Source organism: Nannospalax galili, unplaced genomic scaffold, assembly GCF_000622305.1.
Source record: "Nannospalax galili isolate Female #2095 unplaced genomic scaffold, S.galili_v1.0 scaffold88, whole genome shotgun sequence".
Lineage (NCBI taxonomy): Eukaryota > Metazoa > Chordata > Mammalia > Rodentia > Spalacidae > Nannospalax > Nannospalax galili.
This window is the reverse complement of record NW_008358908.1, coordinates 271,599-286,133: the sequence shown is the minus strand read 5'-3', so window position 1 is coordinate 286,133 and position 14,535 is coordinate 271,599. Positions and strand designations below refer to the sequence as shown.

The 14,535-nt window shown below is 35.4% G+C and overlaps 1 protein-coding gene across 1 annotated transcript in view; it reads left to right on the top strand.

Moving 5' to 3' along the window:
- Window positions 1–14,535, top strand: part of Strn (striatin) — a gene marked incomplete in the record, with an annotated part of 106,432 nt that overhangs the window by 76,314 nt on the left and 15,583 nt on the right. Inside the window, 3 exon segments of the mRNA XM_017795477.2 lie at window positions 3,837–3,947; window positions 6,763–6,906; window positions 9,993–10,129. Coding sequence (XP_017650966.1) covers window positions 3,837–3,947; window positions 6,763–6,906; window positions 9,993–10,129 — 392 coding nt within the window.

Sequence of the window (14,535 nt, the reverse complement as noted above, 5' to 3'; positions counted from 1 at the left end):
TTTTTGTGAATCTATAAAAGCTTCCACTTATTCTCAAAAGATGAACCGGTGGTTTCTTGTTTGAAATACTCCTTTAGTATTTTGTCCACAAAGGTAAAGATATTTATAAACATGGCACAAAATTATTTTATAGAATTCTGACTACTGTTTAAGTGTGGATTAGGCCACATTATGAATTTTTCATTTGCTTTTGTTCAAGCAGCTACTTTAAATATTCTAGTATATCTTCAAGAACTAGAACCCAGACTGTAATACTACAACATGAGCATTACTTATATCCAGAAAAATCTTAATTTACACTTTTAGTTTAAAATATGATATAAACCCTACTTCTTATATAGTTTCTGAAGGAAAAATGAAAGAATTCATTTCATGCTAACGTTAGTCCCCACGTTCGGGAGGCAGAGGTTGGTAGATATCTGTCAAATTAAGGCCAGTCTGGTCTATCTAGTGAGTTTGAGGCTAACTGAGGATGCAGGGAGACCCTGTCTCAAAAAAAGAAAAGAAAAAAAAATAAAAAGGGAAAAAAAGATAGAGCAGAGTGTGGTGGCGCAGGCCTTTAATCCCAGTACTTGGGAGGCAGAGGCAGGCAGATCTCTGTGAGACTGAGGTCAGCCTGGTCTATGTAATGAGTTCCAGGCCAGCTGGGGCTATAGGAAACCCTGTCTCAAAAAGACCAAAAAGAAGGGGAAAACATAATTTTCCTTCTTGACTTATGTTAAATTTTTTCCTTCATCATACTTGTTCAAAATATTATATGATGGAAATTTTTTATGACCACCTCAAAGGTAAAGAACGGTCTTTCTCTATACATTGTTAGTTGTTGCAATAGCACAAGGTCTGGAGGAGAAGATAATATGACTTATTTTTCTTTCTATTCAAGGTAGACTTCAACCCGCCTCACTTAACCAAAAACCATCATAATGCTAGAGGCATTTGCTGAATCTTGTAATTTTCCTGTTGAGGTGTTAAGCACTAGTGCAAGATAGTATTATTTTACTTTTATTGGAACTTTCTTTGAGAGGAAGGAACATCTGAACTCCACGGTCTTTACAGCCCTTTAGACTCACTGGAAAATGCTTTCAAAGGCTGGTTGGCAGGTTCATTTGCCCCAGAATCAGTAAAAACTAATATTCTGATGCAGTGATAATGTTGGCAGTGGTGATTTTTAACCATGGCGCATAGTAGGTTGTTTTCATCTGCCCTTATTCTTTAAATCATGAAAAATTTCCAATTGTATAATAAACTTTAGGATATTAACCTCAGGGAGTCTGTCATGGCACCAGTGCTATTTACGCTCCGTTTTTTTTTTTTTTTTTTTTTCCGGTGGCAAAACCCTGAATTACTTCAAATGATTTCACTAAAAAATTATAACCAGGTATCTGGTGACTTTTTTTTTCAAGAGACCAAAGTTTGGAAAAGAAGGAGAAAGTACCATAGGTCTCTCTTCTGCCTTATTCTCTGTCTGAGCTTATTTATCAAGTTCCTTGGGTATTTTAGCCATTTTTCCCCAGTAAGGGAATTGCGCTAGTATTGAACTGTGCCACACTAAGAAATCACACATCTGTGTTGAGACTGTCTTTCATTACTCATCTTATTGCAGGAATACTTGGTACTGGTTTTTCTGCAAAGACAGTTGGATTCTCACTTGTGTAACTTCCTTCACTTCAACATATGAGTCATAACCCAATTGTATTTGCTGCATATGTGTCCATTTTAATTTAACATACTGTGGAATAACTGGTCATAGTGTGCTAGATCTGTGAATGACTGTGAGTGAATAGAAGCACTTGCTTGACCAGAGATTTGTTTACCAGGAGTTTGGCCTTGAATTTTTAAGGATTTTATAATTGAAATTCAAAACATTAAGCTTTAAATATATTAAGAGATGTAGGTTGCAAATCTTGTTTAGTTTAATAGACATTTAGTCATTTTAATTGTTCTTTCCATCTTTGTTCCACTCTACATCAAAAAAAAAAAAAAGCGTGTTTAGGTTAAGAATTTGGTTAGTTTTTGGCAAATAGAGCTCTTCCAGGACCTATTACACCCTGTTGTTATTATGAGTCTCATGAGACGATAAGAAGGCTGAATTTTCCCTCAAAAAACAAGAAATACTCTGGGATTCAAGCACAACACCAGTTCAGTTTAGTTTGTTATTAAGACTTGAAGCCCTGTGAGGTGGCTCAGTGGGTAATGGTGCTTGCCACCAAGGCTGATGACCTCAGTTTGAGCCCTAGAACCCACATGGTAGGAGAACTGACCTCCTGCAAATTATCCTCTAACCTCCAGATGTGTACTGTGGCACACAGGGCCTCACACAATAAATAAGTAATAAATAAATAAATAATAAATAATTAGTTAAACAAAAACTTTAAGACTTGGTTGGTGAAAATTAACAATTTTTAGTTGGTAAGTCCTTCTGGAAAAATAAACTATTTCTAGTACTGATAGATTATAGATACATAAAACTGTTGAATTTTTAAATTTTATTTAAATTTTTTATGTGTATGAGTGTTATGCCTGAATGCTTGTAAGTGCACCCATGTCCTGCAGTGCCTGGGGAGGATAGAGGAGAACATCAGATCCCCCAAACTAGAGTTATGGACAGTTGTTAGCTGGAATTTGTACCCGGGTCCCCTGCAAGAACAGCCAGTGCTCTTAACCACTGAACCATCTCTCCAGCCAAACTGTTGAATTTTTAAAACTTGTTTTTAATAATGTTATATTTAGAGAGCCAATAAACAGTTTTCTAAACTGTATTAAAACTTAAATTGCTTTTTTAAGCAATTTGAAAATTGCTAAAAAAATTTTAAGTTCTTGCAGAGGACCCTGGTTTGATTTCCAGCATCCACATGGCCGCTCAGAACCATCCTTAACTCTAGCTCCAAGGGAATCAGATGTCCTCTTCTGACCTCCATGGTGTTACATGAGATGGGTGCACTCACATACCTGCAGACAATACACTTATACACAAAAAATAAAAATAATGAACAAAATATTTTTTAAAAGATTTTTGTTTATTCTGGCTTATTTCAAGTAATTCCAGTGTTCATTCAGCAAACAGATTGATCAAGTAAACTCCATATGTCACGTCTTCTAGGTGAAGATTCTGGTGGTACTGCTCCATAGTACTCACAGGAAGAGCTAGGTACTGTAAAATTAGTAAAATAAAAATTATCATGCGTTGATGAATACATGTCAAAATCCTAAAACTTTTGAAAGGAAAAGATCATTGATGATGATTTTGTACAATCTTTTCATCTTTACCACATAAATAAATTTGATGTGTTTTTATGAAGTTCTATTCCTAGTAGAATTCATAAAACAGAATGAAAATTATTATAACATATTTGGACTTAATAAAAACTCTAGATTTATTTTTTCTTTCTTTTTTAATATTTTATTTATTATTATTTTTATTTCATTTGTATGCATGTTATTGCCTACATATATGTAAGTGCACCCGTGTCATGCAATGCCCACAGAGGACAGGAGAGGCCATTGGCTCCCCTGGAACTGGAGTTACTGGACAGTTGTTAGTCCCTATGTGGGTGCTGGGGTTCAAACCTGGGTCTTCTGCAAGAACAACTAGTGTACTTAACTGCTGAGCCATCTCTCCAGCTCCTTTTCTGTCTCTTTCAAGAGAAATGAATTGTCAATTAGGAAGTTGAATTGATCATTGTCATTAGCTGTTACATTTTATATGATGTATATCTGAGTTTTAAAAATGCCTTTTTTAGTGAGTGATTATGCAGAAAATTGCTGTCTCTGGTAATGACTTAGACTGTTCAGTATTTTACTAAAAGAGGCTGTCTCGTTTGTTTCACTCTGTTCAGAAAAGGAAGACCAGTGTCTCGTCCCTGAAGCCTGGAATGTGGACCAGGGAGTAATTACCAAACTCAAGGAACAATACAAAAAGGAGAGAAAGGGGAAAAAAGGGGTGAAGAGTAAGTGGAAAACACTGCATCTATAAATCATGAATCTTGCATCTTTTACATTTCCCAAGTTTTTTTTCAGTGTTTTCTTAAAGCTGCTTACTCTCTTTCATTTCTGCTCCTGACTCTTTCCTTCTTACTTACTCTCAGTGGTTGGAAGTAAATGGTTAGCTGTTTAACTATGAACTGAAGGAAGATCATTCATAAATATATAATTATAATGAAAATTTAGCACCTTATAATATGTTGGCCTATGTATTTAAACATGCTGATGAGTTGACTTTGAAGGTGTATGTGCTTAGTCACAAGGAGATTTGCTTCCAGTGGCAATTTTATAGGTCTCATTTAACTTGATCTTCTGACAGTCCACTAAAGTTGTTGCTTATAATCTAAGATCTTGAGACTAAAACAAGGTAATTTCTACCCTTGAAACTTCTGTATGTTCACAACACAGAGTTCATTTGCTCTCATCACGGTATGTTATACAGGGTACAGAGTCAAATATGTAATTTTTAAAGTGTTTCCTAGCAGAAAGGTTTTGGCTAGTTAATTTATGGCAATTTATCAATTACCTTTTCCTCCCTTTTCAATAAAATACATGCTACCTCAGAAATAGAAGCCCAAATGAAATGTACAGCTCTGTGATAGAAGCCCAAATGAAATGTACAGCTCTGTGAATCCTATAATTCATTATGAAAATGAAAAGTTTGACAATAGATCTAGTTAAGTATGTAAAATGGAAATATAAAAACTTTGAAAACCTTGGTTAAAAAAATAATAAACACATTTTTAGGGATTGGAGGTGTAGCTCAGTTCATAGAGTGCTTCCCTAACATGAACAATTCCCTGGGTTTGATCCCTAGTACCGCATAACCCGGTTGGAGTGGCACATATCTGTAATCCCTAAACTCTGGAGGTATAGACAGGATCAAAAGTGTAGGGCCATCTTCAGTTAATAGTTGAGTTAGAGGCTAGCTTGGGATGCATGATACCCTGTCTCAAAAACAAAACATTTTTTTAGGAGAATAAAATTAGACTACCTTCTTGTGCTTCTCCTCCCACTGGCATAATAAACATGGCCTTCCCTTTTTATAATAGGACTCTCATCCTTTGAGATGTGAAAGTAGTTCAAAGTGAGACTGACATTTAAACTTAGTAGAAATGCTTTTTATAAGTTGCCAAACACTGGAAGGATATACTTTATCCTCCCTTTACTTTTTAATTATGTTAAAACATACCAAAACCAATCATTCCTGTTCAGGCATTGTTTTACATTCTTGTAATTATCTAAAAACATCTAAATATTTATTTTAAATGTCTTAGAATTTACAGATTCTTGATGCAGTAAGAAGTCTTTGCCCATTATTGATGTTTGCAGTCATAACATTACTAGGAGATGATATCATTTAATGTTACCTCACAATAGATTAAATCAAAGAAAGATTAATGTTGAGACATAACATTTCATATCTTTATTCAGATATACTGAAAACTTAGCAAATACATTGGGATATGAATTGTCATGGCTTAGAGGCAATAAAAATATTTTGAGGAAAATTTACGTATTATACATTAGAAATAAGTTCCAGATTAAGGTTGACTATATTTTTTGGGGTCATTATTCTATATCTTGGAACGTAAAGATCTTTTTATTGGAAAAGTAGCCAAGATTTGTGTGGAGTTCATCTACTCTCATATTTGTAGTTAGAAGTTAGCACTTAAGATCTAAATCTGCACCATTTGACTGGAACAGTATTCCTACTAGTAGAAGCGTTTGGATTTCCTGCACCTGGGGATTAAGACTCATGTTTAGGTACATAGCACGTGGGTTTTTTTAAGTGCAGTAGAGAAATGCTACTCTTCAGGGGAGAAACTTTAATCTCTTTCTCTGAGGATGGGAAATGTAGACTGAAATTCAGCACACTTTACCACTTTTAAATGTTATTTTCTCAAAACAGCAGTGTGGAAACAAGTGAGGAGTTATGATAAAAAGAAAAATGAAGCAAAGCTTTGGATTGCTATAGGAAGCATTAATTAAAAAGCTGCAATAAGTATATTTTTAATTGAACTGGTGCTCAGAAAAATTTTAGTCCTTTTAATTGGTTCAGTGTAAGTATTTCCAGTCAAATTGTGTACTCCAGGCTACTATCTTGAATTTTTTTCTAGGTATTCAATAAGATTGCTTAGAAATAGTTGTATTCTTTGCTGGTATAGGAAAAAACCATAATGGACTATGGGTAAGATTTTCCCATTCTTAATTAAACTTATAACAGGAAAAACTACCGAAGATCTGTTTCAGCCTCTATCCTATATAAAACAGTCAAAACAGGGATGTGAGAGAATGAAGAATCAAAGCTCAGGTAAGTAATCAGTAGGGCATGAGACTTCACTTTGGGTGCTTCAGGATTCAAGGCAATGAATGTAACTTAGACAAGCAAGGTTGTTACTGTTTAATTCAGTTCACAGTTGGTTCATGATCTGTCCTATCTGTCTTCATTTAGAGCACTAGTCAATGGTTTCATTATAGATAAATATGGCTTTTAATGATCCGTGTTGGACATAACATTCTTTTTCATATAGTGATGCCATTAACTTAATTTATAAAATATTTGTAAATATAATTCTTTTCTAGAAATAATAAACTTTAACATAACTTAAAAACTTTGAAAATAACTACTTCTCATTGATCAATCTAGTAGGATATTTTTAAATGTAAATAGTGATGTGAAAAGGTTTATGATACAATTTTGATGAAACGAATAATTCTATTCCCTTTTTTCCCCCCTTAATCCCCTCCCCCCCACCCCCTTTTTTTTTTTTTGACTAGGGCCCAATAGGTCAAAACTACAAGATATGCTTGCTAATTTGAGAGATGTTGATGAACTTCCTTCATTGCAGCCATCCGTCGGTTCACCTTCCAGACCTAGCAGCTCCAGACTTCCTGAACATGAAATTAATAGGGCAGATGAAGGTAAGCCTTAAGATACTCTGAAACCTAGAAAATATGTAGGCATGAAGCTCTAAATTCCATCATCAGAAAGGAATCACCTATCTTTAAGAATATTTTACTCTGCACATATTTGAGCTATATAATATTCCTTGAATGTAGGCTTTCTTAATTCATTCTGGGTTGAATTCATTCATTACGATTTGGGAAACTATATAAACTTAAAAACCAACTCTTAAGTTCTGATCTAGACTATCCCGTAGCTCCATTGACAACCAAGCAGTAATAGGCACTATACCTTTCCAACATTGAGAAAATTGAGCCTAAAAAATTGGTACTAAATGTTTATTTTGAAAATCAACATAAATACCTAATTTGTCATTGATTTTGAAAAGGAGGGAAAGTCACCTGTTTGCATATTTTTTGCTTCCTGTTTCCCTGTTCCCTTTCAAAAGTCTTTGTTCACATGCATGTACTTGTTTTAACTAGTTACAGTCATCATGTAGAATAGTTCTGTTTTGCTTTATACATAACATAAAATCATATATACTGATAATTTTCAAGCTTATAGCTTTAATGTTATATATTACATTTTAGATTTGAAATAAAACCATTCCTCTTTTGAATATTTTTGTTTCCAGTTTTTCACAGTGGACTTGTAAGGCATATAAATACAAGTTTTTCAGGGTTGGCAGAGCATCTGCCTGTAAAGCACAAATAGAACTATGCCTAGTTCTATCCTCAGCACTGGGGTAAGAGGGGTGAGTTAAGGTGGGGGGAGAATATTAGTATATTTAAGCGTCCGTGATGAAGATTTTTGGTCTTCAGTTCACTTTCAGGAAAAGCTTCCATAACCTTGGTGTCATATTTGAGTCACAGTTAAGTAGTTTTGTAAAAGCCAATTAAGGACGGTAATGTTTAGTTACCCAATAGTGATGTGGCCATTGTCTTCCCTTCTAAGGCCTCAGAGAACAAGATGCTCACCCACTTAGACACTTGATGTCCACTGCTGCTTTCTCTTCTGACTGGTGACTAGAGTATTAAAGAAAATTAGCCCACACTACGATTAGTCCCAGGAATCTTAGTATTTTGGAGACCAGATCATTTTTATTTCCTATCAGAAAACATTAGAAATGAAAAATAGGACAAACAAAAAAACACCTGGCTGAAGACCTAGTCTCATAGTCTCATATTAGTCATTTATTTGAAATGTTGGTCTGAAAATTGCTGTTTCAACAATTCCCACTTTGTAAACATTTAAGATTATTTGAATCCCACAATTGATGTACATTGAGCTTTCTAGGAAAAGCTCATTTTTATTAATGCTACTATACTGTATGATGGTTTGGTAACGGCTTAATTTATATTCTATTTTGTTCTGACAATTTTTTCTGACAGGGATTTAAGTTTCTGCCACTATTTTTAAAAGCAAATAATTATTATTTCATTTATTTAACAAGTACCTATTTTTAAATATGATTAATAGCACTGTAAAACATCTTTTAAATTTAGTTTCCTGTATTAATACAATTGGCTTGTTTTTAATTTTTAAATTATTCTTGTATTTTATTATTTTTATTTTATGCATCTGAGTGTATTGCCTGCATGTATGTGAGTGCACCTGTGTCGTGCAATGCTGTGGAGGTCATCAAAGGGCATCGGATTCCCCTGGAACTGGAGTTAAGGATGGTTCGTAGCTGCCATGTGGATGCTGGGAATTGAACCTGGTTCCTCTGCAAGAGCAGTCAGTGCTCTTAATTGCTGAGCCATCTCTCTAACACTTACATTTGATTTGTTTTTAAAAAAGTTAATTTACCTCTTTAGCAAATTGCTTAAACTATCAAATCATCTAACCAACTCTTAAATATTTATAATCAGTGAAGAACTACCTACAAAAAGACAGTTTTTAGCAGTTTGTTAGAATAATTTTTATTTATGAATTGATATTTATTTAAACCAAATAAAACCTTAGTTTGTCATTTTGCTTTTAACCAGTTCTTCAGTGAAGGTTGCTCACAGACTTGGATTGCTATGTTCAGAGTCAAGAAAGAATGTTCTGCAAAGTGAAACTTTACCTTGAAGCACAATTGACAGCTATTGAAAATATTAAAAGAGACTTTTCAAACTTCTTTTTGAAGTAAACACTTTTAAATTAAATAAAACATGCCTACAAAATAGTGCTAATAAGGGAATAGCTCATTGAGTCTTCACAAAGTTAGAATTAACTACTAACGTAGCCATGTCATACACAGCCCCCAGGTCAAGAAATAGAACATTGCCAGTGCTTAGCAGTTCTGTGTGTGGTCCCTTTTAATTACTAGCCCCTTGTCTTACTCCCAGAGATGATTCTGACTTTTAACACTGTGTATTACTTTTGCTTCAAAGAGACACATTGTATAGTTTTCCTTTTTTCTGTTTGGAAATGTCTGCAGTCTTCCATGTTATAGAATTAATTTTATTTTGAATGAGACTAGCAATATTCACAATCACTCATTAAATATATTTGGTAATTTATAGACGTTATTTTGGTAATTAGCATAAAATATAACAGGGAAAACTTTCTTTTAGTCATGGTATTTTCTATACGGTGATAAGGAAAGGGCAGTAGATTATTAGATATGTTTTATGTTTTACTTTTCTAATTAGATAAGTAAATAAGATAAAAGGAAAAAAGCAGTCAATCTTTTAAGTTTTTCTGCTCAAGAAATTTCGTTGTTTTAAAAATAATTTTAAGGTGGGCATGGTGATATACCCAGTACTTGGGAGGCAGAAGCAGGCAGATCTTTGTGAGTTTGAAGCCAGCATGGTCTACATAGTGAGTTCCAGGACACCTGGAGCTACAAGGAGCCCCTGTCTCAAAAAAGACAAAAAAAGGATAAAATAATAATAATTTTAAAATAATTAAATGTAAGACACTATGACTTACACCTGTAAATCCAACACTTAGGCTGAGGCAGTAAGATTGCCTGAGTTCCAGGCAGCCTGGGTTTGAAGAACAAACAAACAAAAATGAATGTACACATTTCCTTATCAGAAATTTGATACAAGCAAATGAGACAAGTTGTGAAGTCTGTAAGAGTTCTTGAATTTTTGTTTTCCCTCCCCTGTAGTGGAAGCACTGACATTTCCTCCTTCTTCTGGGAAATCATTTATCATGGGAGCAGATGAAGCCCTGGAAAGTGAACTGGGCCTTGGAGAATTAGCAGGCCTTACAGTGGCCAATGAAGCAGATTCACTAGCTTATGATGTAAGTAGTACTTGCAGTTTTGAAAACATTACTTTGTGTTTGAAATTTAATAGTCGATTTATAGGAAAAAAAAAATGGAGCCAGGCGTGGTGGTGCATGCCTTTAATCCCAGCACTTGGGAGGCAGAGGTAGGTGGATCTTTGTGAGTTCAAGGCCAGCCTGGTCTACATAGCGAGTTCCAGGCCCCCTGGGGCTACAGGGAGACCCTGTCTCAAAAAGACAAAAAAAAAAAAAAAAAAAAAAAAAAAAAAAAAAAGGCAGAGATAAAACTTCGTTCAAAGATAAATTTAAAGGTGAGCTAACATTTTCTAAATAACCTGGATGTTAAAATTATAGGCTTAGCTTAAATCTATAGGTCAGTGTAGTATGACATTGATTGGTCTTAGATAGGGGAAAGAATTCTTTATTCCATTGCTTTGAACTTCGTTTTCTGTTTTAGGTTCCCATGATAAGTTGAAATTAATGTCTTACATCAGCACTGTCTTACCTCTTTACTGCATTTTCCAGTGTCCTTTTGAGAAGGGATTTTAATTCTCGGTAGGCATAGATGCATGACTCTGCCTACAATGGCAGCTAATAGGACTTTCTAGATGTTAAAGCTAGCTTATCAGTGATTTGAACCAAAGCTGAAATTTCTGTTCCATGGTGCAAGCATTTGCTTAATTTTAAACTCACTTGTTTTATAAATGCTTTATAATTGCTCATCACAGTGACTTTTCAGAAGAATAATTATAAGTACTTGTAACCTGCCTACTTTTTCTTTTTGTTAAAATTTTCTTATATTGATAGTTACTGTAACCCACTCCTCTTCCTACAAATCAGAAACTCCAATTCTCTTTACAAATTTCATTAGTAAACTTTTGGGATTATTTCAACAATAGCTAAAGTCCATATATTTTTTCACTACCCATCCTAGTTCATTTTCTTCTCACCCAATTCTAGTTATGGTAATAATCCCTATAATCTCTGTTATGTAAACAGCATTTCTCTTTCCAATGTTTTTGTAACCTTTTATTTTTTGTCTTTTTAAAGCACTGTTAGTTGATTTTTTCTTTTTTCATCTAATTCTTTTAATTGGCGTATTCGGTCTATTTCTTCTCCAAGTACAGGAAGGTGTGCGGTAGGGTCTCCCCAAATTGCCCTGGCTAGTATAGAACTTCGTTTGTAGACAAGGCTAGCCTTGAACTCACAGTGCACCTCCTTTGCCTCCCAAGTGCCTGGATAGTAGGTTTGCAGCATCAAGTTCAGTCAGTGTGTTTGGGGGGAAGGTTGTGAATGCGTATGTGTATGTTTATGTGTTGATGTTCATGTATGTATGTGCCTAGATATGTGTGCACATACATGTGGAGGCCAGAGGTGGTTGTCAGGTATCTTACTCTATTGCTCTGTACCTTTTTTAAAGATAGGACCCCTCGTTGAACCTAAAGCTCACTGATTTGGCAAGGCTAGCTGGCTCTCTGAGCTCCAGGGATCCCCCGTCTCCTTCCCAGAGCTGAGATTTCAGGTGTATGCCACCAAACCTGGCTTTTGATGTGGATCTAAACTCAGATTCTCATGCTTGAAACATGTGTGCTTCACTGGCTGGGCCATCTCACCAGCTCCTCTTCTTAAAAATACTTTTATTTGGGGCTGGAGAGATGGCTCAGCGGTTAAGAACACTGGTTGTTCTTGCAGAAGACCCAGGTTCTAATCCCAGCACCACATTGCAGCTAACAACTGCCCATAACTCCAGTCCCAGGGGATCTGACAACCTCTTCTGACCTCCGCAGGCATTGCACGACACGGGTGCACTTACCTACATGCAGGCAATACATGCATACACATAAAATAAAAGCAAATACAATTTTTTTAAAAAGTTAAAAAAAAACTTATTTTGGGTCTGGAGAGATGACTGAGCAGTTAAGAGCACTAACTTTTGATGTGGATCTAAACTCAGATTCTCATACTAGAAACTTGTGTATGGGCCATCTCACCACCTTCTGCTCTTTTTTTCTTTCCTTTTCTTAAAAATACTTTTATTCTGGGGCTGGAGGGATGACTGAGTGTTAAGAGCACTAACTGTTCTTTGCAGAGGACCCAGGTTCGATTCCCAGCCACCCACATGGTGGCTAACAGCTGTCTGTAATTACAGTTCTAGGGAATCTGATGCCTTCTTCTGACCTTCATGGGTATTGCACAGCACAGGTGCACCTACCTACTTGTAGACAACACTCATACACATAAACAATAAATAATGTTTTAAAAATATTTTTATTCTTTGAAAATTTCATACATTTGTGCAATGTATTTGCTCATATCTCTCATCACTACCTCCCTTCAGCTCCCACTACTGCCCACCACCCCATCTCCCTCCCACCATCTTGTCCTTTTTGTTGTTGTTATTAATAACTAACTCCCCGAGTCCAATTAGTGCTGCCCATATGTGCATCATCATGTTCAGTCAGTGTGTTTGGCAGGGGGTGCTATGGGACCATTCACTAGGGCATGAGCAACCTACCATTAGCCATGTCTCCAAAGGAGAGTAAATTTCCCACCTTCCGCAGCCATCAACTGCCAGTAGCTGCTCTCTCAAGAGTAGAACCTTGAAACCCTTTTCTTTTTTGGTTTTTCTTGTTTTTTTTTTTTTTTTTTTTTTAAATTGAGAATCTGACTATGTAGCTTTGGCTAGCCTGGAACTCACTATGTAGAACAAGTTGGCCTCGATCTCACAGAGATCCTCCTGCCTATGCCTCCTGAGTTCTGGGATTAAAGGCATGAACCACCTTGCCCAGCTCTTTTCTTTGTTAAAGCAACAACTGATGTATTTAGTTTTAAGTCTACCATCTATTTGTACCATTTGTCTCCCTTTCCTCCTTCCTATTCTTGCCTATTTGGGGATTACTTCTTGTTATTCAAGCTGCTCCTCCTCTATTATTTGGAATTTACACATTCTTTGGTAGTCTTTTAATGGCTACCCTAAAGAGTACCACAAAATTGTTATCAAATTGATACATAAAACCCTTAGAACATTTGTGTCTTTAACCTCATCCTACTTATATGTCATTTTTCTTGTGTTTATAAGTATTTTTTCAATGTATCATTGTTTTTTATATTGTTAGTATTATCTATTTTGTTTTATATTATTCTTTACACATTTTTCTGTTTTTCATTCTTTTTTTCATACCTGTCTACTTTGGAATGGAATCACCCTAAGAATGCTTAAAATATCTCTTTAAAAAAATTTTTTTTAAATATCTTTAATGAAAGGCTAATAGTACTTAATTCTCTCACTTTCTGATTTTCTTAAATTTTTTATTTAGCTTGTATAGTACTGAATTCTAGATGATAGAAGTTTCTCTTTTCTATTCTGAACATTTTTATCGGGTCATCTTTTTTTTCAATTCTCTGTTACTAAAGGTACCAATATAATTTTTCTTGTTGACCATTACATGGTACTTTGATTTTTTTCTCTGATTTATGTCTTTGTTGTTAGACAAAATTTGATTTTGTTTTCTTTTTTAATTTAATATCTTGTTCTTAGAGCTTTATGGCTTCATATGTTTTTGCTACTTTTGTAAATCTCTCAGCACTTTCTCCTCAAATACTATTTTTGGTTCCCTCCCCTTCTTCCTCTCTCTCTCTTTCTACCCTTTCTTCCCTCCTTTTGTTCTGCTTTCTGTTAACTTAGTTTTGTATGTGGTAGACTGTCTTCCTGTGATTTATGTCTCACTCTTTGATCCTCTTCCCTTGACTTATCTCTCAGTTTACTGGGTTTCTCTTCAGCTAGTGTGGCTAATAGCTTCGCCTACCTACTGAAGGGACTGGAGATGTAGCTGTGTGGTAGGACACTTGCCTAGCATGCTGGGGACCTAGGTGCAATCTTTAGCACATAAGTGAAAGTAAAAAATCAGAAATCTGCCTTTTGAGGTCTTGTAAATATTGCTTTTGGAATCATTCACTTAACTAATTCCATTATTTACAAATTTCTTCTAAATTTGTCAATCTTTTATATTATTTTTTAAATATTTTATTTTTGTGTGTATGTTTGCCTGCATGTATCTTAAGTGCACCCATGTTGTGCAGTGCTTGCAGAGATCAGAAGAGGCCATTAGATTCCCTAAAACTGGAGTTATGGGCAGTTGTTAGCTGCCATTTGGGTGCTAGGAACTGGACCCAAGTCCTCTGAAAGAGCAGCCAGTGCTCTTAACCACTGAGCCATTTCTCCAGCCCCCAATCTTTTTTTTTTAACTGTTTATCTATTTATAGTTTAAGTGTTATGTCTGTGTGTATGTAAGTACACCCTTGTTGTACAGTGCCCTCAGAGGTCAGAAGAGGGCATCAGAGCTCCTGGAACTGGAGTTGTGGATGGTTGTTAGTCACCATGTGGGTGCTGGGATTTGAACCCCAGTCTTCTGCAAGAACAGCCA